Here is a 22,964-nt window from a genome sequence, read left to right as displayed (position 1 = left end):
GGGTTCCGGTGGTTGGAGTCAAACCGCACATCTGATTTTGGTTGTTGCAGGTTGGGGTTGGGGTTAGGGTTCCGGTGGGGTGTGTTGATGGAGGAGGTGGGTGAAGGAAAGAGACAAAGAATCGATGGTGGCATATTGGAGGGGGAATTTAGGGAGAGAGAAGGCAGAGGATTGGAGGGGGTTTTGTGACAATGGCGATGGAGGGTGGTGGTGACGGTGAAGGTTTAGAGTGGTGGAGATGGCGGTGACGGGTTGATTCACCTAACCAGATTCACACCAATTTGAGCACTGGGGTTTATAAATCGATTTGAGGTTAGTTAGTTCGTCTGGATGTGTTTGTTTTTGTTGGGATTTTTGGATAGTGTGGTTGATGGTGGTAGAGATCGAGAGAGAAACAGAGAGCTAGAGAGAGAAGCAATTGTAGAGAGAGAGAGGAGAATCAGATGATGATATATATAAATAAATAATAGTAATAATAATAATAGTATTTTTTTTAATAATAATAATATTAAATATATAGGTAAAAAGACAAAAATACCCTTAGGTGTTCAGATTTAACCAAAAAATTTAACTGAGTTTTCCATAAAGGACGTAACGTACAACATTTGCAAACATTAAGGATAAAACTTATCAATTTTAAAGGTAAATGACAACGCCTGAAATTTTGGACAAACATAAAGGACAAAACTTGTAATTTACTCTAGAATAAAAGAGCTAAATAAAACGTATGGTGTTATAATATACATACACACACAAAATCTAGTAAATAATTTAAAAATATAATAGTTAAGTAAATAATAATCTGAGAAAAATGCTCGGATAGTCCCTGTGGTTTCGCCTATTTTTACCTTTAGTCCCTAACTTTCTAAAATTACTTGAATAGTCCCCAACTTTTCGCTTTTTTGTTCCCGGGTAGTCCCTGGGTCTAAGTTCAGTTTGTTTTTTCTGTTAAAAGGGTGTGAAATGACAAAAATACCCTTTCCTTAAAAAGGCCAAACCACAGGGACTATCCGGGCATCTTCTTTATTTTTATTTATAAAACCCCACCACCACACTTCATTTTCAACCTCCTCCACCCTCGACCATCACCACCCTCAGTTAAGAGAGATGATGCAGAATCCAGAAGTACTTCGTCAGTTAACTTCACCTCAGATGATGCACGTATATATATAACCTTTTGTGTGAGCGGGTGACATTTTACATGGTATAGTTCGATTGATGAAAACTCCGAGTTGACCATGACCTTTACCTAACTATTTGCAATTCATTTCTACAGCAAATGATGTCTTTACAGCAGCTTCTACCTCAGCTTAACCAACAGCAATCTGCTTTGTAAGTGGAAATCATTTTATTGCGTATTTAACTACCTTGTGAAAATGCAGTTTAGAGATACGAATGATTTAAATATTCGACCTTTAATTGTTTCTGTCTTTTCTGTTTCAGGGACCCTACCCAGACAGGGCTTCTACACCTTGTAATCAGAGATTGCCCATCTCGAATCGGGCCGACTATCCCTTTGTTCGTGTTTTAATCTAATTGAAGTTTTTAGTTCCTAAGAATCATATATTTTATTAATATATGATTTGCAGACAACATTAAATAGATGAACTATGCAGTTAAAATAGTTGTCAAGAAGTTTAAGAGACTTTAAGGGGAAATAAGATAGCTTTAAAATATATGATTTGCATAAACAGGCTCTGTTCTGATTTTTGATTATTAAGGAATTAGATAATCAATATCAGATAATCAGTTGATATCTGATCGGTTCCATACCCTCTTATAACCTAATTTGGTATTCTCTTGCTCTCATTTAATAAAAAAGTTTTTTATTTTTCCCCATGAAAAATGTATCTTTTTGGTTATCTTGTCTATTAAATTCTTCTTGAATAATCAAAATTTGCCACATCTGATTATAAATTTAAATAGTGGATAAAAAAGCCAATTAAAATTTGATTAGTCGATTCATATGAATGAATATAAAAGCCCTATTGGTCTCCACCAATTGAATCATGTACATATGATTTGAAGCAGGTCTGCAAAATGAACAGAAACAAGGGTTTATAATGGTTGGATGGGTTTTTTACTTTTTTCAGAGAACAGAGTGACTGTGGCTGTGATGGTGGAGGGTGGAGGAGGGTGATGGTGGGTGGAGGTTGAAGATGAAGTGTGGTGGTGGGGTTTTATAAATAAAAATGAAGAAGATGCCTAGATAGTCCCCGTGGTTTGGCCTTTTTAAGTGATGACGGGGGTAGCCCAAGACAATATAAAAGGACTAAAATACCTGAGTGCTCAAAGGGTTAAAGGGTTCGAAGGTCAAACAGTCGTAGAGGTGAAGTAAAGTAGTGTGAAAACAGTAGCCAGTCACATCCAGGGATTGCTTCACCAACCACAGCCGCAAAAGCAACGCAGGTCTGCAGAGCACATGCTATTATCCAGGGGTCAAAAGGCTTCAACCCCCGAAAGGGCAAGCCCCTCGCTGCAAGCTAGGTCACTAGTCAAATGAATGCCTCTTTGGGAGATGTCTTCTCCTATATAATTGACACTTCATTTACTGAGTTGGGACATTCCGGACCAGACCTGTTTCCTTAAAACTCTGGTCATTCACATCGTGTACTTGCTTCATGCAAGTTACTCCCTTTCACATCCAACTCACACATATTCTATTTGCTTCTTCATCCGAATCTGAACACACTTCAGAGAAGGATCCTCAGCAAACAACAAAATAAACTAGTGAACCTCCTTCCACGTCTTGCAAACGTGGGGGGAACCCACGACCTGTGTTAGGCAAGGTTAAACCCTTTAACCCTTTTGCCTAACCATCCTCGCCACTACGTTTGGTCTATTATTTGTTGCTTCAACAAGTTGGCGCCCACCGTGGGGCTACGCCGCTATTTCTCCTCAAAAAGACCTGGTAGTGTAGCTCTTTTCTCTTGAAATCACCATGTCTGAACGTGGATCCCCGGGTGAAGTAAGTCAGGTTCCAAACACTTCAACCCCGGGTAGCCAAGATCATGTGGCTATACCAACCTCTTTCTCAACTCCTGGGAGCACACCCGAGTTTCTTACCTTTAACACTCCAACTCCTTCCAGATCCGGAGTTCCTTCCCCTAATATTGGCGTCACTGACACTCCAACGCGTATTGAACTTACCCCCGAGGGAGTTGCCAACAATTTCCTTGAGTTGAGGTCTCTCCTCAACCAGTATGTGAACAAAGAGAAGGATAAGGGAATAAGGATTCGTCTAGACTACGATGAGCCTGAACCAACGCTGTCTCCCGGACCTCCCATTCCACCTTTTACAACCAGGAATGAGGCTGCCCCAGTAATCCTCCAAATCCTATTCCATATTTGTCTACAATGGCAAACCCCTCAACACATCCTCTCTTTTCATCTCAGCCAGTTATGAGTGGTGCTCCTCTGGGCCACGAGCTAACCCTAGATCAGCTCCTGCAGTCCCCAGTAACAAGCTTTCCAGCTTCTACAACAACTTCATGGGAACAAGCCCTGTCCGTGCTTCCATTGGCACGAAGTGCAGTTATGAGCACCCCCTTGGAGTTAGCTGCCCAGTTGCACCTGGAAGCCTCCAAGGCTTCAACCCTATGTCCCAGATGATGACCCAGATGATGGCCAGCTTCCCGTGGCAACACTTCATCAATCAAGTGCTAGCCACTCAGGGGAACAACAATGGTAATAACAACGTGGGTACAAGGGTTGAAGAAGATTTGGCCAAGCCTTATAAACCAAGCAACCTTTCATGCTTTTCACAACAGATAGCCGATTATGACTTCCAAACGAAAATCAAGATGCCGGCCCACATTAGAACATATGATGGGACAGAAGACCCTGAAGACCATCTTCAGATCTTTATCGGTGCAGCGAGAATCGAGAAATGGTCGAACGCTGAATGTTGCTTAATGTTCATGCAAACCCTTGCGGGGTCAGCAAGAATCTGGTTCAATGACTTACCTGCTCGAAGCGTTCGAAGCTTCGATGATCTTAGCAAGGGGTTCTTAGCCAATTTCTCCCAACAAAGGCGATATATCAAAGATACTATAGTGATCTTCCAGATCAAGCAAATAGATGACGAAAGCCTTCGAGAATTCATAGAGAGATACAAGAAGGAAGGTCTAACTTACGTGGGGGCAGATGAGAAAATGAGGGTGGCCGGTTTTATGAACGCTATCACCTCGAAATATCTCACAAGAGATTTCAACAAATCCCTGCCCAAAACCTTGGAAGAAGCTCTCGAAAGGGCAGAAGCCCATATTCGGGGAGAGGAGGCAGTTGATATTAAAGAACAAAGGAAAAGAGGGTCTAGTTGGCGAAGTAATAGCCCAGCCAGAAAAAGAGGGAACTATAACTCCTATGACAGACGACAGAAGGGTTCAGACCATCGAAGGTCTGAAGGTCGGAACCCTCCAACCAGGGAGAAAGGCATGAGCTTCACACCCCTCACAAAGACTCCTCAAGAAATCCTTGCAACAGAAGAAGTCAAGCAGAACTTTAGGCCTCTCCCCAAAAGCAGGAAAAATGAGAACTCCACACAGTATTGTGAGTTCCATGAAGAATAGGGTCACCACACCAATGATTGCTTCCAGCTCAAGAAAAGAATTGAAGAGGCTGTTAAGTCCGGGGAACTCGCTCATTTGGTAAAAGGGGTTCGGGACAAAATGGCTGAAGGAAAGGGCAAGGAAGTCAATATGGTGGACTCTGATGAAAGGGTTCCTCATAAAAGACAACGGTTGGAAGCTTGGGAGCTTCAGTGTGTTTGCTTTCCCCCGACAGAAAAAGACCCTCTTTCAAGCCCACTTGTTGTAGAAGCTACTGTGGGAACATTGAAAACATATAGGGCATATATAGACACTGGAGCGGCCACTGAAATCATGTTCGAGAAGTTCTTCAACCGTTTGAGTAATGAAGAACGTTCCAGGCTTCAACCCTCTGGAACCTCCATAAAAGGTATTACTGATATCCCCCTCAAGCCTTTAGGGCAACTGACACTAAATGTTCGTTTTAACGAAGGTCAGAAGGAAAGAATCCAACCACTCACCTTTGTGGTTATCAACATACCTTCAAACTATGATGTGATCATAGGAAGACTAGGACAGTGTGCCTTCTACATGGCCGTGTCTGTTGGACATGGCACAGTAAAATTTCCAACTGAGAGGGGGATAGCAACCCTTCAACCCTCTCAAGAGGCCTAGCTGGTTGAAGGTGAAAGTCCCAGAAGTGAAGAAGACAAGCAAAGGCTAATCATAAATCATAAGTACCCTGAACAAAGAATAAGGGTCAATCCAAGCCTTTCACAGGAAACTCTCTCTTATCTGGAAAAGTTGTTAACACATTACAGCGATGTCTTCGCTTGGTATCCCGAAAATATGACAGGGATCCCTTGAAACATTGCTGAACATGAGTTAAGAATACCACCCGATGTTAAGCCCGTGGTCCAAAAGAAAAGAAGCTTAGCACCTGAGAGAAGCCTAGCTGCTTGTCAAGAGGTTGAAAAGCTCGTATCGACCAACATTCTACGAGAAGTCAAGTACCAATCATGGGTTGCAAACCCGGTTATGGTCAAGAAACCAGACAACTCTTGTAGGATGTGCATAGACTTCAAGGATCTCAACAAGGCTTGTCCTAAGGACTGCTATCCACTACCGGAAATCGATCTCAAGGTTGACTCGCTCACTGGTTACCCTTTCAAATGCTTTCTTGATGCTTACAAAGGGTATCACCAAATACTCATGAAAGAAGAAGACGAAGAGAAAATGGTGTTCCACACCAATAAAGGGATCTTCTGCTACAAGAAGATGCCCTTTGGACTCAAGAACGCAAGAGCAACCTACCAACGTCTAGTAGACAAAGCCTTTGCAAGCCAAATTGGTAAAAACATGGAGGCATACGTTGATGACTTGGTGATCAAAAGCAAGACGGAGTATCAAATGCTTGATGACATCCAAGAAACTTTCAAGAATCTCAGAAAGGTTAACATGAAACTTAACCCAGAAAAATGCTCATTTGGATTTGAAGAAGGAAAATTCCTGGGTCACATTGTCGGGAAGCAAAGCATCAAGGCTAACCCAAACAAAGTAAAAGCTGTCCTCGAAGCCAAACCACCAAAAACCAAAAAGGAGGTGGAAAGATTAAACGGGAAGCTTGCAGCCTTGAAGCGTTTCACCTCAAAGTTGGCTGAAAGGTCTCTACCCGTCTACAAAACACTCAAAAATTGTTCTGATAAGAAGGATTTCAAGTGGACTGATGAGGCTGAAGAAGCCTTCAACCAGATGAAACAACATCTCGCTTCCTTGCCAGACATTGCAGCTCCTAAAACGGGGGAATTAATTTCAGTCTATCTATCAATTGCTGAAGAGGCCATAAGTGCAGTTCTCACCATTGAACGAGACACGGCTCAGGTACCCGTTTATTTCTTCAGCAAAACTTTAAAATTGGCTGAGACCAAATATACTCCCCTTGAAAAGCTTGCCCTAGCCCTAGTTCAAACAGCTAGAAGGCTTCAGAGGTATTTCCAGGCACATCCTATACAAGTGGTCACTGACCAACCTATTAAGAATGTGCTTGAAAAACTAGAGAATTCGGGAAGGTTGGCAAAATGGGCAGTGGAACTAGGTGAACACAACATCACTTACATCCCACGAAAAGCTATCAAAGCCCAAGTCTTAGCTGATTTCATCGTGGAAGTCCCGAACCAAATAATTTATGAAGTAAACACTACCACCACTGAACCCTCCAACCCTGAAGCCTGGAAGCTTTTTATCGACGGAGCTTCAAGCATTGAAGGGTCAGGGGCTGGGCTAATTTTGATCAACCCAGAAGAGTTGGAATTCACATATGCTCTTCGTTTTGACTTTCAGACCACCAATAACGAGGCACTGATCGCCGGTTTAAGGCTGGCCAAAGAGATGAAAGTCCAAAAGCTTGAAGTGTTCACAGATTCATTACTAGTCTCAAGCCAGGTAAACGATAGCTATGTTGCCAAAGAACCCAACATGAGAAGATATAAGGAAAAATCCAAGGAGTTGATGAATACCTTCCAAGCATGCTGCATCAAAAAAATCCCCAGATCCCAAAACAAAAAGGCTGATGCCTTAAGTAAGCTAGCATCTCTCACCTTTGCCCACCTCACTAAGAAGGTGTTGGTAGAAGTGCTGAAGGCTCCATCGATTGATGAATTGGAAGTCCAAGACGTAGTCACCGAAGAAGATCTAAACTGGATGACTCCTATCAAAAAGTTCCTTAAAAATGGTGAACTACCCGATGATCAAGTAGAAGCTGAAAGGGTTAAAATCAAAGCAAGGCAATACGTGCTGCAAGGAGAAAACCTTTACAAAAAGGGTTACCTTGCCAGATTGCTAAGATGTGTCGGTCCTGAGCAAAGTAAGTATTTGATTAAAGAGGTTCACGAAGGCATATGTGGAGCTCATTTTGGAGCTAGGTCGGTGGTTGCAAAACTCATGAACCTTGGATATTTCTGGCCCTCAATGCACCGTGACACCACTGAGCAATTGAAAAAAATGTGATGCTTGCCAGATTCATGCACCAATCCCAAAAAATCCCAAGCATGATCTTGTCCCAATAACCTCGGCATGGCCATTCCATAAATGGGGAATGGACATTGTTGGACCATTCCCTCCAAGCAAAGGAGGAGTAAAATTCTTGCTAGTGGCAATAGATTATTTCACCAAGTGGCCCGAGGTTAAACCACTCGCAAAGATCACAGGCAAACAGGTCATTGACTTCGTTTGGGAAAACATCATCTGCCGTTACGGATTGCCGGGAGTAATTGTCACCGACAACGGGAAGCAATTTGTTAAGAAGCCTTTCATCGTTTGGTGTAAAGAGTACAGGATCAATCAGATCTTCAGCTCAGTGGCTTACCCGCAATCAAATGGCCAGGTTGAAAGGGCAAATCGAAGCATAGTGGAAGGTATCAAGACAAGATTGGGAAGATACGAAAGCAACTGGCTTGAAGAATTGCCTAGTGTTCTATGGGCAATTAGGACAACCGAAAAAACAAGCCATAAGAAAACACCTTATAGCTTGGTATTTGGATCCGAGGCTGTAATCCCCGCTGAAATAGGAGTTGTAACCCAACGAATTGTCAACATGGATCCTGAAACAAACCAAAAAGAGACCATGTTGAATTTACAACTCCTAGAGGAAGCCCGAGATTAAGCCGCAATTCAAGAAGCCAAATATAAGCAACAAATGGAAGCCTACTACAACAAGAAAGTCAAGAATGAACGATTCAAGCCAGGGGACCTAGTCCTTAGAAACAATGAAGCTAGCAAAAAAGAAAATCAAGGAAAGCTTGGCCCAAAATGGGAAGGTCCATATACCATCCTTGAAGCACACAAGGGTGGATCCTACAAGCTAGCAGATTCAGAAGGCAAAAGGCTTCCAAGGCATTGGAATGGCAAAACCCTGAAAATGTTCCATGTTTAGACAGGAAAGTTTGGTTTGTATCACAATGTATTTCGAACAACACTATGAATACCTTTTGTAAAAAGCAAGTATTGCTTGAACGAATGAAGTTGTTTTATCAAACTTGTCTTTCTATCCTAAAATCAGGTTGAGAACCTAGCAAAAAACTCCATGGTAAGGGCCATGAAAAGGGATGAGCTCCCAGGCCACATCGCTCAATAGGTTCAAGGGTTGAATGAACCTATATAAGGGGTGAGTTCCTAAATCAATACAACTCCATGAGACTTATTAAGCCAAAGCAAAATTGTCTCATAGACAGGTCTGAACAACCTACACCAAATGTTCCTTAAGCCTTAGAAATATAACCAACAAACAGGCTTACGAAGTTAAATAAATCACAAAGAAATAATAAAAAGGATAGGTGCTATGTCTTCTTGTTAAAAAAACACCAAGGCTAAGTGTCTGCAGCACTGAACCCTTTAAGGTGTAAAAAACATAAAGGCAACACAAACTCGACAAAGACAAAGTTATAAGAAAGCAAAAGTAATCCAAAGGATGACAACTTGAACAAAAAAGTTAAAGATACAAGCCAAATCAAATAACAAAACTAAGAAGCCTTCAAGGCTTCAAGCCACCTTCATGACAACTCGAAACCCCAAAGGCTCCAACCTACCTACGAATAGCCAAAAAGCTTGAAAGGTTAAAGCCAACCAAGCTGCCTAAAACAAAACAAGCACAAGTATAAAAACACAAAAATAGTTAAACATAATATTATAGCAAAAGAAAGCCCCAAAAGACTTTCAGCAAATCACAAAGCAAGTCCTACTAACTTGCAAGGTCAAATATTGTTCAAAAGGCCATACAGGCCTAAAAGCACAAACACATATCAGGAACCTTAAGGGTTCCTGCAAAACCTAATATTGTTCAAAGTTAATATTACAAACCACAAATTGTTTTGCTAAGAAAGCTACGAATAACCATTAAACAATGGCAGATGGCTTTGAGACCCCAGAACCTTCAGCTTTGGCCTTCTTTGTGTAGGATCGTGTCGCGACCTGAATGAGTCGTTCGGAAGAGCTCTCGTACGTTTCAGAGGCGGAAACTAAGAAACGCACTACAAAAACAGCCTGAACTACACTTTAATCCTCTTGTATATTGATTTTACAGCGTTTACAGTTACAAGGAACACCGGCAATACCTCGGTATCAAATCTGGAATCATTACAAATCATGACAGTTTGAAAACTATATATAGTACAAGCCTTCCTATCGTTTGAAATGATTCAAACGGACAACTATCTTCAAACGATATGGGCTTCAAGCGGACTGGGCCTTCAAACGGGCTTCATTTCAAACGGTCTCCAAATATCCAAACGGTCACCTTTCATGTGATAGGCTCTTCAAACGGTAGCCAACTATTGGGCCATCATTTGGTGACATTCTATTGGACCAATGACATTTTTGTCTTCATGTGACCATACATCTTGTACGTGAATGAGCTTTTTAAGATCATGACTAACTTGTTTAACTTGTGACATCATATATATGATGTCACTCGTGATGTCATGTATATGATGTCACGCTTGTTCAGAACCGCACCAAAACCGAGACTTGACATTTAGACGAAGACGACAGATGGCTGCACCAACAGACTCCCCCTCAGATGTTGACGAGTCTTAAGTGTCGAGTCTTCATCATCTTCATTCTTGATCCGTCTCTGGGCTTCACTCTTAGTCTTTTCTTGCAGATCTTCAGACTCCCCCTTGCGATATGCTGGCATTTCTTCAGATCATCAGCATCATCAGCTTTAGGATCGTTGTCTGTCTTTCCATCTCACAGCTTTTCATCTTATCCTGCAAAAACTCTACCTCAAAGTAAAATTTCTCTCACATACATATTTTAATCATAAACACATGTACTAACTCCAACTCACTTCTCAAAAACACAATGATTTTCCAATCTGATGAACCACTTTAGGGTTAGATTATGAAAACATTTAATTTCAAACATACACTCCCTCTCAAACATTGCTCATCATGTTTAGCACTTGGAATTTTTGAAAATCAGCTCTTCAATACCAGTTGTCGAAAATCTTTTTGAGTTTTTCAAAAGTTTATGCTAAAACACACTAAAAATCTTTTTGGATTTTTGAATGAAAGAAAACTGAAATGCATATAAAAAAATATTTACAAACATATTTTTGTGAGCTCGTGTAAGAGGATCATATCAGTTTATGAGACATGTCACCAACACCGTTAAGCTTCAATTCATTTTAAGTTCTAAACAATTCACCTAGATTGTCAGTATACTGGTCCACTTAAATTTTCACACAAATTTCAACTGTTTCGAGATACGATATTAGTGTCTTAGAAACTGAATTATTCGTGTGTCCCACTACTTGAATATACTCCCGTATCCAGATCCCAATATTCAGTCTTACAGGTGAATATACCACAGATGATATCTGTAAGGGGTTAGGTGCGAAACCGTGAGAGCTCAGGTCAGAACTTCCGTTCAGCAGAGAGATGACGGCTCGACTTTTGGTGGGTCCCCTTTAGAGGATCTTTTTTACAACAACAATGACTATCAATTTTATTGTTTCATCAATTTGCTGAGGGCGGCGCTTTTTCAAGCATTTGCAGAAAGTATTATCCGGGGACTAGGTCAGTACTTCCATACAGCAGAAGTCCCGGGATAATACCCCAGATATCACTGAGCATAAAGACCTAGTATCTCAGAATAAGGGACCTTTCAAACAAGATTTCAGGGGTTACCTATATATCCAAGCAGTTTTGTTAACCCACAGAATAAGCAAGTTTGAAATTTAGGTTTATATCTCATCACAATCTACTAAATGTGTAAAAATCTACTGACACATCCGCAGTAAGATTGTTTATCACTTTTAAACTTTCCAATTCTTTAGCATGTTGTGATAGTCCACTGATGTACTATCATTTCCTCTTTTTCACAACAAAACTCATTTTAGAATTTATCATATTTTTGTATTTTTCATATTTTCTAATGTTTTTGGATTTTCTGAAATTTCTACTCCCCCTAAAATGCAAACACATTAAAGAAAATTGAAAACAAACTGTATAGAAATATGACAACCGATATCAAATCGCATCAATTCGCCATTCACTAGGCATAAACAATCTGAACTCCCCCTTTCACAAACCATTTTCTCATTAAGATTTCAAAACACTTAAGTTTGTTTTAATCAAAATGATTTTTCCGGAAAATGTGTTTGTTTTTACCACTTGTAAGTTTACCACTTGTTTAAGTACGGGGATATGGTTCATCATCTTGTCAGTTTTATCAAATTGTAGTAATTAAGCAACCTGTACCACTTGTAAAAATCACCAAACAAACCACTTGTAGGAATGTCACCTCTACACAAACCGTTTTACCAATCAGAATGCCGATTCCTGCTTCGCACTTACCAACCTGGAAGCTCCGGCGTATTCCTTTAACCTGTAAATTTTGAACAATTTTAAGAATTTTTCATACAAACTCATAATACATGAATGATGCCGATTCCTGATCCACGATTACAAACTTGGGATCTCCGGCAAGTCAGGTTTTTCAATCGAAGAAAATGTCCACCCAAGCCTGACTAGCCTTGGGTGATTTCAATTCGGATTTAGTTGGGGTGTAAGTTGCTTTCTTTGTAGCGTAGAAGTCTTTTACCCCTTTCACCTTCCCATCAACCATTTTTCCGAAAATCTTCTTAACTTTCCCGTTAAATGCTTTCTCAACATCAAAATTATCCTTTTCAGAATAATCCTGATTTGAGACTTCAGTCTTTTCAACTTTTCTTTTAAAATTCTCAGTCCTCAATGGTGGAAAATTCTCATCATCCATTGAAGGAACTGAGTTTTGATCACTCTCATCAAACTGTGGCTCCTCTGATTTTGTGGAATCAGACTCATCGCCAGATTTTACCTCAGATTTCTTAACAACCCATTTTTGGTTGTCAAGTTTCACACTACGCCTATAAAATCTCTTCGAACACTCACCAACTTCAAATGTTGAATTTTTGAAAACTTTAAATTGTTCAGTTGGTGGTTCGGTTTTATCAACAACAACTTGTTTCAGTTTTCCAGAAACTTCCTGTTTTGTGTTTGTCGCTTTCGGACAGTTCCATGCAATGTGACCGGCTTCATTGCATCGGAAACAGGTTCTGGTTTCTTTCTTTACATAAGCTCCATTCTTTCTCTTCTCGGCAAGAAATTCTTGGTTAGATTGTTTCCAGAATGTGCTTTTTGCTTCCTCTTCCGAGCTTGTACCTGAAACAAATTTTGTATTTGTTTTAGAAAATTTTTCATTTTTATAGTTTTCTTGTGGAGTGAAACCAAGTCCTTTCTTTTTGTAGCTACGATTTTGGTTTGGTTTCTCTTGAAAACCCGAACCAGAATTGTAACCTTTTTTCTTGTTTAGTCGTTGTTGAACTCTTGAGGTGTAAAATTTAGGTTTACCATTAAGATTTAAATCTTTTATTTCAGAAATATTGATTTCTGTTAGTTTGAAAACCTTTTTAATCATTTCTGGTTTAACACCTCTTATTGGAAACTCTTTATCAAAATATAATTTGTCAGAACCATTCAAAGTATATGCAACTTCAAACGTTTCATCATTCAAATTAGATTTTGATAGCAAAAATTCTTTACTATAAACCCGTTTTCCCGATGATTTCGAACTCTTTTCAGACGAACTCGAACTCCTGACTGACTGACACGAACTTTCGGACTCGGACTTTGACTCTGACTCCTCATCCTTATCCAACACCTGATCGACCACTCGTTTTATCAGTTCAGACTCATGATCTGTGTCGAACGCTGTGAACGTGACGTCAATATTGTCTGGTAAAACATCGGTTATCTCGGATTCTAACTTAATATTGACCGCCTGTTTTAGTTCTTCCTCGTTAGGTTTTCTAGGCGAGTACCCTTCCCAAATCGGAGGCGGACACTTATTATAACAGACACCCTGTTTCTTACCAGTATCCGTTTTCTTCTTTGGCTGTTCATCTTTAAACGCCTCGAAACCTTCAACTGTTGGATAAATTCTATCCATTACGTAGTCACAACCTTTGTAACTTTGCAGCAATCTTCTGATTCTTTCATTCTCAGCTGCTTCATTCTCCAACTCTTTCTTCAACTTTGCACATTCTTCTATGTAAATGTTGATCTCTTTTTGCTTTGTCATCATGGTAGCGTTCAACATCTTCAAAGCTTTCTCTCTTTCTGAGTTAGTCTTTTCCAGACCATTCACATGCCTGTTCAATACATCATATGACTTTTTCAAATTTTTTACATCAAACAACAACTGTTCTTTCAACTTTTCTAACTCACTAAACCTCTCGTCTTTCTCTATACATTGTTTACAAGACTCTAAACATGTAAGACAAGGTTTTGTGACTTCAACGATTTTCTAGACTTCAACTATCTTTTCAACTTCCACAATCTTCTCAGCTTCAGTCACCTTTTCTGCTTCAATAATCTTCTCATTAACACTACTATTATCAGTTGGTGATTGGTCAAACTCTACTGATTTGTCAGAACTATCATCCGAAGAACCAGAGTTAGAGTTAGATGATGTTTGATCAAAAACGAATGCTCTTTCGGAACTTTCATCTGAAGAACCAGAATCAGTTGATGTTTGATCAACAACAATTGATTCTTCTGAACTTTCATTGGATGAAACGGATTTTTCTTCTTGATTCTTCTTATTCACATCATTGTTCTCCATTTGTTCTTCAAGCTTCTTAATGAATTGACAAATTGACAATCTAGAGTATTCTCCATTTCTTTTTAACTCCAACAGATATGTACCCCATTCTTGTTGAGGTATGGAATTGGCTAATCTCTTAACCCATTCATTTGGTTTTTTCTGAATACCCTTCTCAGACATTAAGCGAACAAGATGAATATACCTCTCAATGATACTCTTTGTACTTTCTCCTGGATAACCTGAAAACAAATCAAATTCTTTCTTTAATACATTTATTCTATTAACTGTTTCACTAGTCATATTAAAGAATTTTAAGTCCATGATTCGGAAACACGTTTATCGAGACAGTCACTTAAAATGAAATATCAAATTCAAACTAGATCCCCTTTCAAATGAAATGATTCACCTCGTGAAACACCTGAAACAAACAAACAAAACACAATCAGTTTAAAACACTTATCAAAGCAACTGAATCAAACTGATACTCTGTGCGAATTGATATGACTTGAACTGATGAATATTCCGTGCGGACTGAAGATTGACACACTGTGCAGACTGAATTTTATGTGAATTGAGTTTGTTGTCAAAACATGCGAACTACTGAGACCTGGATTAAATATTCGAACAATCCTGACAAAAACCACACTATCCGACAAACATCAAAAAAATCACATGCACATCAAATGATTATGATCACCTTTAGCAAATGGAACAAGATAAGATGCACTTTGTCAGAAGCACCCTAGTTACATTTAAACAAATCACATGGGCTGCTAATGCTGATTGGGCCGATTGGTCTTATAAAATGATTGGCCTGTTGACTTTATAGTGGGCGTCAACTATTAATTGGGCCTTTCAACCTATCTTTTCTTGTGAATTGAGTTGAAAAGTCAGTGAGTTGCAAAATATAATTGTGCCGACAATTTAGATGAATCTGATAGGACCGATTTTATCACTAAACTCAATTATTAGTGGGCCGCTACTTATGATGGTGGGCTTGTCATTTTTCAATATTCACTATGACAACCTATTTACCAACAATTTATTAGTGAACCATTTGATTACATGCAACAACTGATCAACCATTTAATGATTCACTTCTCAATGCACTTCCGAATTTTCACATGATCTTTTTTAATGTTTCACACAAAACAATGAACTTTCAAACGGTTCACACTTTCCAAATGTTCAATTCAAACGGTCGACATCTTCAAACGGACAATCATTAGTTCAAACGAGGAAACCAATTTCAAACGATGCTTCAAACGACAGAACAGTTTCAAACGACAGATCCTATTTTTCAAACGGACATGTGTAATTCAAACGACAAATCAAACGGTCGAACAATTTCAAACGATAGAACATAATTTTCAAACGGAACAGACAATTTTCAAACGATGAAACCTGTTTCAAACGATAGGACATAGGTTTCAAACGATCACTTTTTGTTTCAAACGATAGAACACGATGACGTCATCATTTCGCGAAAATTTCAAACGGTCATGTATTTTTCTAACAGTTTTAGATCGAATTTCAGTCCGAAATTTCTAAGGCTTTGTTAATTGACAAATCCGAACACAATGTGAAACTTTGAGCCGATTTCAACCATAAAAAGTATCAGTTTTAAGAAAGAAGGTATAGAAAATCAGATTTCAAGCTGATTATGGCAAGAACTCCTCGTCCTGAGCTCTGATACCAATTGTAGGATCGTGTCGCGACCTGAATGAGTCGTTCGGAAGAGCTCTCGTACGTTTCAGAGGCGGAAACTAAGAAACGCACTACAAAAACAGCCTGAACTACACTTTAATCCTCTTGTATATTGATTTTACAGCGTTTACAGTTACAAGGAACACCGGCAATACCTCGGTATCAAATCTGGAATCGTTACAAATCATGACAGTTTGAAAACTATATATAGTACAAGCCTTCCTATCGTTTGAAATGATTCAAACGGACAACTATCTTCAAACGATATGGGCTTCAAGCGGACTGGGCCTTCAAACGGGCTTCATTTCAAACGGTCTCCAAATATCCAAACGGTCACCTTTCATGTGATAGGCTCTTCAAACGGTAGCCAACTATTGGGCCATCATTTGGTGACATTCTATTGGACCAATGACATTTTTGTCTTCATGTGACCATACATCTTGTACGTGAATGAGCTTTTTAAGATCATGGCTAACTTGTTTAACTTGTGACATCATATATATGATGTCACTCGTGATGTCATGTATATGATGTCACGCTTGTTCAGAACCGCACCAAAACCGAGACTCGACATTTAGATGAAGACGACAGATGACTGCACCAACACTTTGCCTTCTTGGACTTCTTAGCCTTTGCACCACCATCACCACCTACTGTTGAAGCCTCCAAGCTTGCATCCTTCAAAGCATCCAGTACACTTGAAACTATCTCCTGAATAGGATCTTTTCTTCGAAAGTGAACCCAAGACTTCCGCACAAACTTTTTCATTAAGGCCTTCCGGTTTCAAGTCCTGTAAAACAGAAAGAGGCTTACCAAAACAAGAAGAAACCTGATGAACATAAGGATAGGTCAGCCTCTCCATCTGTTCAACCGAGCCTTTAAAAACATCAGAAGCTTCAGGACGAAACAAAGGAGACTTTTCCAGAGGATGCCCAGCTTCATGCAACTTATAACCAGCAATGAGGCCTTGGTGTTTTCCCAAATTGAGCAACTTCGTGTAAACCTCACCAAGAGCAGAGTTAAATTCAGCGGAATGAAGCAGATAAGTAACAACTTGTTGAAAGCCCTGCTCAATCAACCACTGATTATCACTAGTAGCCCGGGAAACCAAAGCCTTCAAGCTTTCCTTCTCCTCATCAAAGGCTTTCTGAGCAACAGACAAAGCCTCCTTGCCTGCCTTTAGCTTCAACCGATCGACCTCAAAACTCTTCTTAAAATCACTCATCTCAATCTCATGCTGCTTCGACAAATCTTCAACCTTTTTTGACCAAGCTTCCTCCTTCTCAGCAAAACCACTTATCTCCTTCTTCATTGCGGCCATCGAAGATTTCATTTTGTCTTTCTTCTTAGAAAACTCTTCATATTCTTGCATCCTCTAGCGAAAACGGGCAATGCCCTGAGGAAGCATGGCAGCAAGATTACAAGTGCTTAGAATAATACGAGATAACATTACATTATCATCCATTTCGGAGATAGTATTATGAACCGAAGGAGGAGCATTATGACTCAAGGCATCTTCATAAACAGCAGCATCCTTAAAACTGTCATCAATCTTCATCGACCAACCTGACACATAAACCGCATCCGGATCCAACCCTTCAACATCCATGCTCGAAGAACCCTGAACAGGAGTAGCAACAACCGTTTTGGCTGAAGCCTTTTTGCCATGAACAACTAGCTTCTTCTCTTTTTCAGAACCCACTTCAACACCTCGATCCCCAGAAACTTCGATATCATCACTCAACTCCACCGGTTCAGTAGAGGTGGATTGGGGAACACCTTTTAAACGACGAGTAGATCACCGGGTCGAAGTCTTGGGGGCAAGAGGCTTAGAAAAACCTTTCACGTTGGAACACCGACATATCCAGTACCCTCAAACCTTTGTTCAGTACCTTTAACCACAGCATTCTCATCAGGGATAACGGGAACATCTTCAAATACCACATCAGAAGTGTTGTCACTCTTAATGAAATCCAAGGCAGACATAACTGCAAACAACAAACAGACAGAACATAAGACATAAATTAAGAAAAACACAAGAAAAGTGGAGAAGAAAATGCATACCCATGCCATTCCTCATCAGAACCGGATCCCGATTAGCCTTTTCCCATGACTTACTAACCCCTAACAAGACTAGCAAATGCTCAGGAAAGGGACGAACCCTTGAAGGGCATTCCCGGATGGCTTTCAGAAAAGCATTATTCAAATCAGATTCAAGGGGTTCCGGTTCATTGAGAACAGTATCCGGGTGCCTCCACACCATCTTGAAAGGGACAATAGAGTCAGAAACCCAGAAAAAACGATCCTTCCAGGTACCAAGGGTGGTAACCATGGAAGAAATAAGGCAAGCATCGACCTTAGACGTTTCAAAGGTGAACCAGTTATCGTTCTTGGCTAATCGAAAAAATCGGCGAAAAAGCAAAAGCAAAGGATCATAACCAAGAGCACGACACAAAACCTCGAAATGTAAAACCCTAGCCATACCCTTTGGATGAATCTGACCAAAGGAGACTCGATAATACTCCAATAAGTTCAATACAAACAGGGAAAACGGATGGCGGAGGTCCGAAAACTCGAAGGGACGGCAATAAAGAGCAATAAAACCAACCGGACATTTGTCAATTGAAACATCGCACGCAGGAGCAGTAGGTTTAAATTTAGTCCCAATACCATATTCCATACAAAACAACTCTACTTCTTCCTGGGTTAATCGAGAAAAGGATCTCGACAAATCCTTACGAGCATCCATTTTTTGAAAAAATACGAAATAAGTAAGAAGAAAAGGAAGAAGCAGGAACTAACCTTGAAGTAAAGAAACGAAATTGCAGACAGAAACTTGAAGGGATAATGTGAAGAATGAATGACTAATCTCTATAATAAAAACTAAAATAGGGTCATAATGGTAAACAGTTAAAGACTGCAAAACCGCTGCCCTATGAACTGCTACACATTAATCAAATCAGTTGTTAGTTTTTAAAATTCAAAAAATAACTGACTCCAACCTTTCAAGCCTTTAAGCTTTGAACACCTTGAAACCTTTTGTCAATAAAAACACATGTATAAAAGTCAGAAGTCTTTGAGCTCACCTCCCAAACACCCCTGACTTGGGGGGCTGATGACGGGGGTAGCCCAAGACAATATAAAAGGACTAAAATACCTGAGTGCTCAAAAGGTTAAAGGGTTCGAAGGTCAAACAGTCGTAGAGGTGAAGTAAAGTAGTGTGAAAACAGTAGCCAGTCACATCCAGGGACTGCTTCACCAACCACAGCCGCAAAAGCAACGCAGGTCTGCAGAGCACATGCTATTATCCAGGGGTCAAAAGGCTTCAACCCCCGAAAGGGCAAGCCCCTCGCTGCAAGCTAGGTCACTAGTCAAATGAATACCTCTTTGGGAGATGTCTTCTCCTATATAATTGACACTTCATTTACTGAGTTGGGACATTCCGGACCAGACCTGTTTCCTTAAAACTCTGGTCATTCACATCGTGTACTTGCTTCATGCAAGTTACTCCCTTTCACATCCAACTCACACATATTCTATTTGCTTCTTCATCCGAATCTGAACACACTTCAGAGAAGGATCTTCAGCAAACAACAAAATAAACTAGTGAACCTCCTTCCACGTCTTGCAAACGTGGAGGGACCCCACGACCTGCGTTAGGCAAGGTTAAACCCTTTAACCCTTTTGCCTGACCATCCTCGCCACTACGTTTGGTCTATTATTTGTTGCTTCAACATTAAGGAAAGGGTATTTTTGTCATTTTACACCCTCTTAACAGAGAAAACAAACTGAAGTTAGACCCAGGGACTATCCGGGAACAAAAAATGAAAAGTTGGGGACTATTCAGGTAATTTTAGAAAGTTGGGGACTATAGGTGAAAAAAGGCAAAACCACAAGGACTATCCGGGCATTTTTCTCTAATAATCTAGGTAAGCGAGAGTTGACCTCAAACTTGTAAAACTATTCATGAGCGAATCTTTTAAGTATAAGGACTAAAACAAGACGAGTTTGAGCTCAAACTTAGCTGCTTAGGTGCTTTTAAGTTAAGTTGGTTTCATTTATATATCAGATTCATCTGATATTGTCATCATTGTTAAATAGAGAAAAACAAAGGCAATTGAACCAAAAATCATATTCATAAATGATGTTGTTTTGTCACAGTATGATAACAAGGCCACACAGATGAAGAGAAATAGGAGCTAGGGCCACATGCATGTTCAATAATTCATACAAAACTCCAGAATCTGCCAATTGACTTGAATCCATGATCAACTACAAATTCGATTCCAAAAAATTTTTTATTGATTCTTGATACAAGTATATCAAGCTTTCATTTTCGTTGCTATTTTATATTAATTTTTTTTATCCACCATTGTTTAAAGATTAAATTGTGACGATACATATCAATTAATCACTTTAATTTTTTATTTGACTTTTGCTCTATATCAATCAACCACCTTTTGATTTTCCATGTGAAGTGACTTTTTATATAGAATATTGGTGTTTCATAGAATGTGTAAAGTTATATGTGAATTAATATTCACTAAAATTGAAAATAAATTTTAGTTTATATGTAAATTTATGACTTTATTTAGGAGTAATTATAAAAGAAACTAGACTTATGAACCAACACTAGTATATAAAGTTCATGCGTGAAACAACAATGGTTTGGGTAAACCAACATCGTTCTAAGAAATAAAGAATCTGTCTTATTGTGTAATTTGTTTGTTTAGTTATTAATCATGCTTATGATATTTTAGTTTCAAAATAAAAAAAATTAATCCTGAATTTGCTTGATTTTGGTCATAATTCTTTACCTAGGGAGCAATGGTGAATTTATTAGTTATCAAATTACCCCTTTTTTATAAGACATCAATTTTGTTAACAATGACTGATGTGTTAAAACTTGACAGAACGGCCGTGAGTATTAGTCCTTTATGGTTTTCAGATAAATAATTACTTTGTATATGTTACCTTTTAATAGGTGAATTTTGGCAGGGTCGGCCCTCAGATTTCGTGTACACTTTTCGAGCTTAAAAAAACGTGCTCTTAGGCCTTAACGAAATTGGGTATTGGTCTCACTAAAGGTCTAAATCTAATGCGAATGAGCTAAAACTAATCTAAACCATAAGATCATAGTTTTGTAAGTGGGCCTATGTTGGTGTTTGTACCAGTACATCGTATTAAAAATATTGTACATATATATATCAGGATTTTTTTAATACAATAACGTGCCCCTCGAAATATCGGTCTCTGGCCGGTGGTCCTCCCCGCACACACCAGGGCCGTCCATGAATTTTGGAAGCTCATTAGGTCATAATATAATAAATTAATAATCGTATTAGTTGAATAAAAATTGGTCAAATTTGAATATTCATGACCACTATACACGATTCTCCCGGAATTATTACGAGTACATTATTGAAACTTTATAATTCTCCCTGAATTATTAAGAGTACATTATTGAAACTTTATAAAACTCTTATTTTAGCCTACGCGTGCTGTCCATCTATGTATATATAATTGAAGTGATTACGTGGTTACAATGACATGTGGGGTTTGTTTAAGAGTGGGACTTTTAAACTAGAAAAGAAAATTTTAAAGTTGTGTTTTCTTCATACACGCAAATAATCCATGTGATGGGATTTTTGTAACTAAGCAAAATATGAGGTGTGCGTTATTTGTTTTAAAATATATATATATAGGGGATAAATAACGAGAAAACTAGTTTAAATAAGAAAAAAAATTAACTAAAAAAGTCTAAAAAAATATACCAAATTTTTATAAAAAAAATCGATATTTTTTATGTATGGAAAAAAATTAAAAAAAAAAAAATTTGTACTGCACATGTGCACTGATACGGAAAGACTAAACCCCTTAATTCACCCCCCACCGACACCCCCCAAAAACCTAAACCCCCCACCCCACCCCCCAAAAACATAAAGTCACCCTCCCAACAAAAGCCTAACCCCCTACCCCTCAAAAACCTAAACACCCCCCCCCCCGAAAACCTAAAACTAAACCCTAAACATAAATCCGAAAAAAACCTAACCCCCCCCCCCACCCACACACACACCCCCCCCCCCAAAAAAAAACCTAAACCACCCCCTCCCCCACACCCAAAAACCTAATCTTAATTCTAAACCTCCAAAAAACCTAACCCTAAAAGCTAAACTAAACTTAAAAGCTAATGTTAAACATGTAATGCGCATGTAATGCACATGTGTAGTACACATTAATGCAAGTTTTTTTTTTAAAATTTTTTTATATATAAAATAGCGATTTTTTATAAAAAATTGTAAAAAAAAATTGGTATGTTTTTTAGGTTTTTTAGGCTTGTTTTAGTTAGTTTTCTCATTTATATGTAGTTTTCTCATGATCCTCTTCCTATATATATATATATATATATATATATATATATATATATATATATAGATAGATAAAGGATCATGTACAAAGTCATACTTTTGTAAGAAGTGTGAGAAATAATTTGGTGATGACAAGTGTCCTCTATCTTAATTAATTCAAAAGGGTATATTAGTAATTTACCTTTCTTATCAATTAATTGAGTTTCAAGATAACTGAAAAAAAAACTGTCGTCCTCTTTTTTTTTGCAAGATCCAATTCCATTTTCTCCTACGTATCATTTCTTCATCATCTTAATCGCAACATCTTTTAATCGTATATTGTTCATATCTTCTTTTCATCATCTTTAAATTGCAATACAATGTTTTTTGGATTCCAGATAAAACACCTTGACTTGAATCATAGCCAATGTCTCCAGAATGTATCCAGATGTTTTAAAACACCACGCCATGAACAATGTCTACAGAGAAAACACCATGACTTGAATCATACTCATGGTGTTTTAAATTCTGGGAATGTTTTGTATTGATTCTCCAGATGTTAATACACCATGGATGTAATCACAATACAATGTTTTTTGGATTCCAGATAAAACACCATGACTTGAATCATAGTCATGGTGTTTTAAAATCTGGGAATGTTTTGTGTTGATAAAACACCATGACTTGAATCATAGATGTTTAAAACACCACGCAATGAACAATGTCTCCAAATAAAACA

The 22,964-nt window shown here is 38.8% G+C and overlaps 1 protein-coding gene and 1 long non-coding RNA gene across 2 annotated transcripts; one reads left to right on the top strand and one right to left on the bottom strand.

Annotated features, from left to right (window-relative positions):
* Positions 1-1,082: 1,082 nt before the first annotated feature.
* LOC110903928 lies at positions 1,083-1,470 on the top strand. Its single transcript, XR_002572241.2, has 3 exons — positions 1,083-1,161; positions 1,277-1,332; positions 1,444-1,470. It is a non-coding gene; the product is annotated as an uncharacterized LOC110903928 (long non-coding RNA).
* Positions 1,471-16,009: 14,539 nt separating this feature from the next.
* LOC118491337 lies at positions 16,010-19,897 on the bottom strand. Its single transcript, XM_035989007.1, has 2 exons — positions 17,943-19,897; positions 16,010-17,866 (listed from the first exon to the last, which is right to left on the bottom strand). Exons 1-2 carry the CDS (start codon positions 18,625-18,627, stop codon positions 17,721-17,723), a joined length of 831 nt encoding a protein of 276 aa, XP_035844900.1. The 5' UTR covers positions 18,628-19,897; the 3' UTR covers positions 16,010-17,720.
* Positions 19,898-22,964: the final 3,067 nt, after the last annotated feature.

Source organism: Helianthus annuus, chromosome 4, assembly GCF_002127325.2.
Source record: "Helianthus annuus cultivar XRQ/B chromosome 4, HanXRQr2.0-SUNRISE, whole genome shotgun sequence".
NCBI lineage: Eukaryota > Viridiplantae > Streptophyta > Magnoliopsida > Asterales > Asteraceae > Helianthus > Helianthus annuus.
The sequence above is the reverse complement of the archived record's forward strand: the minus strand, read 5'-3'. Positions and strand labels throughout refer to the sequence as shown.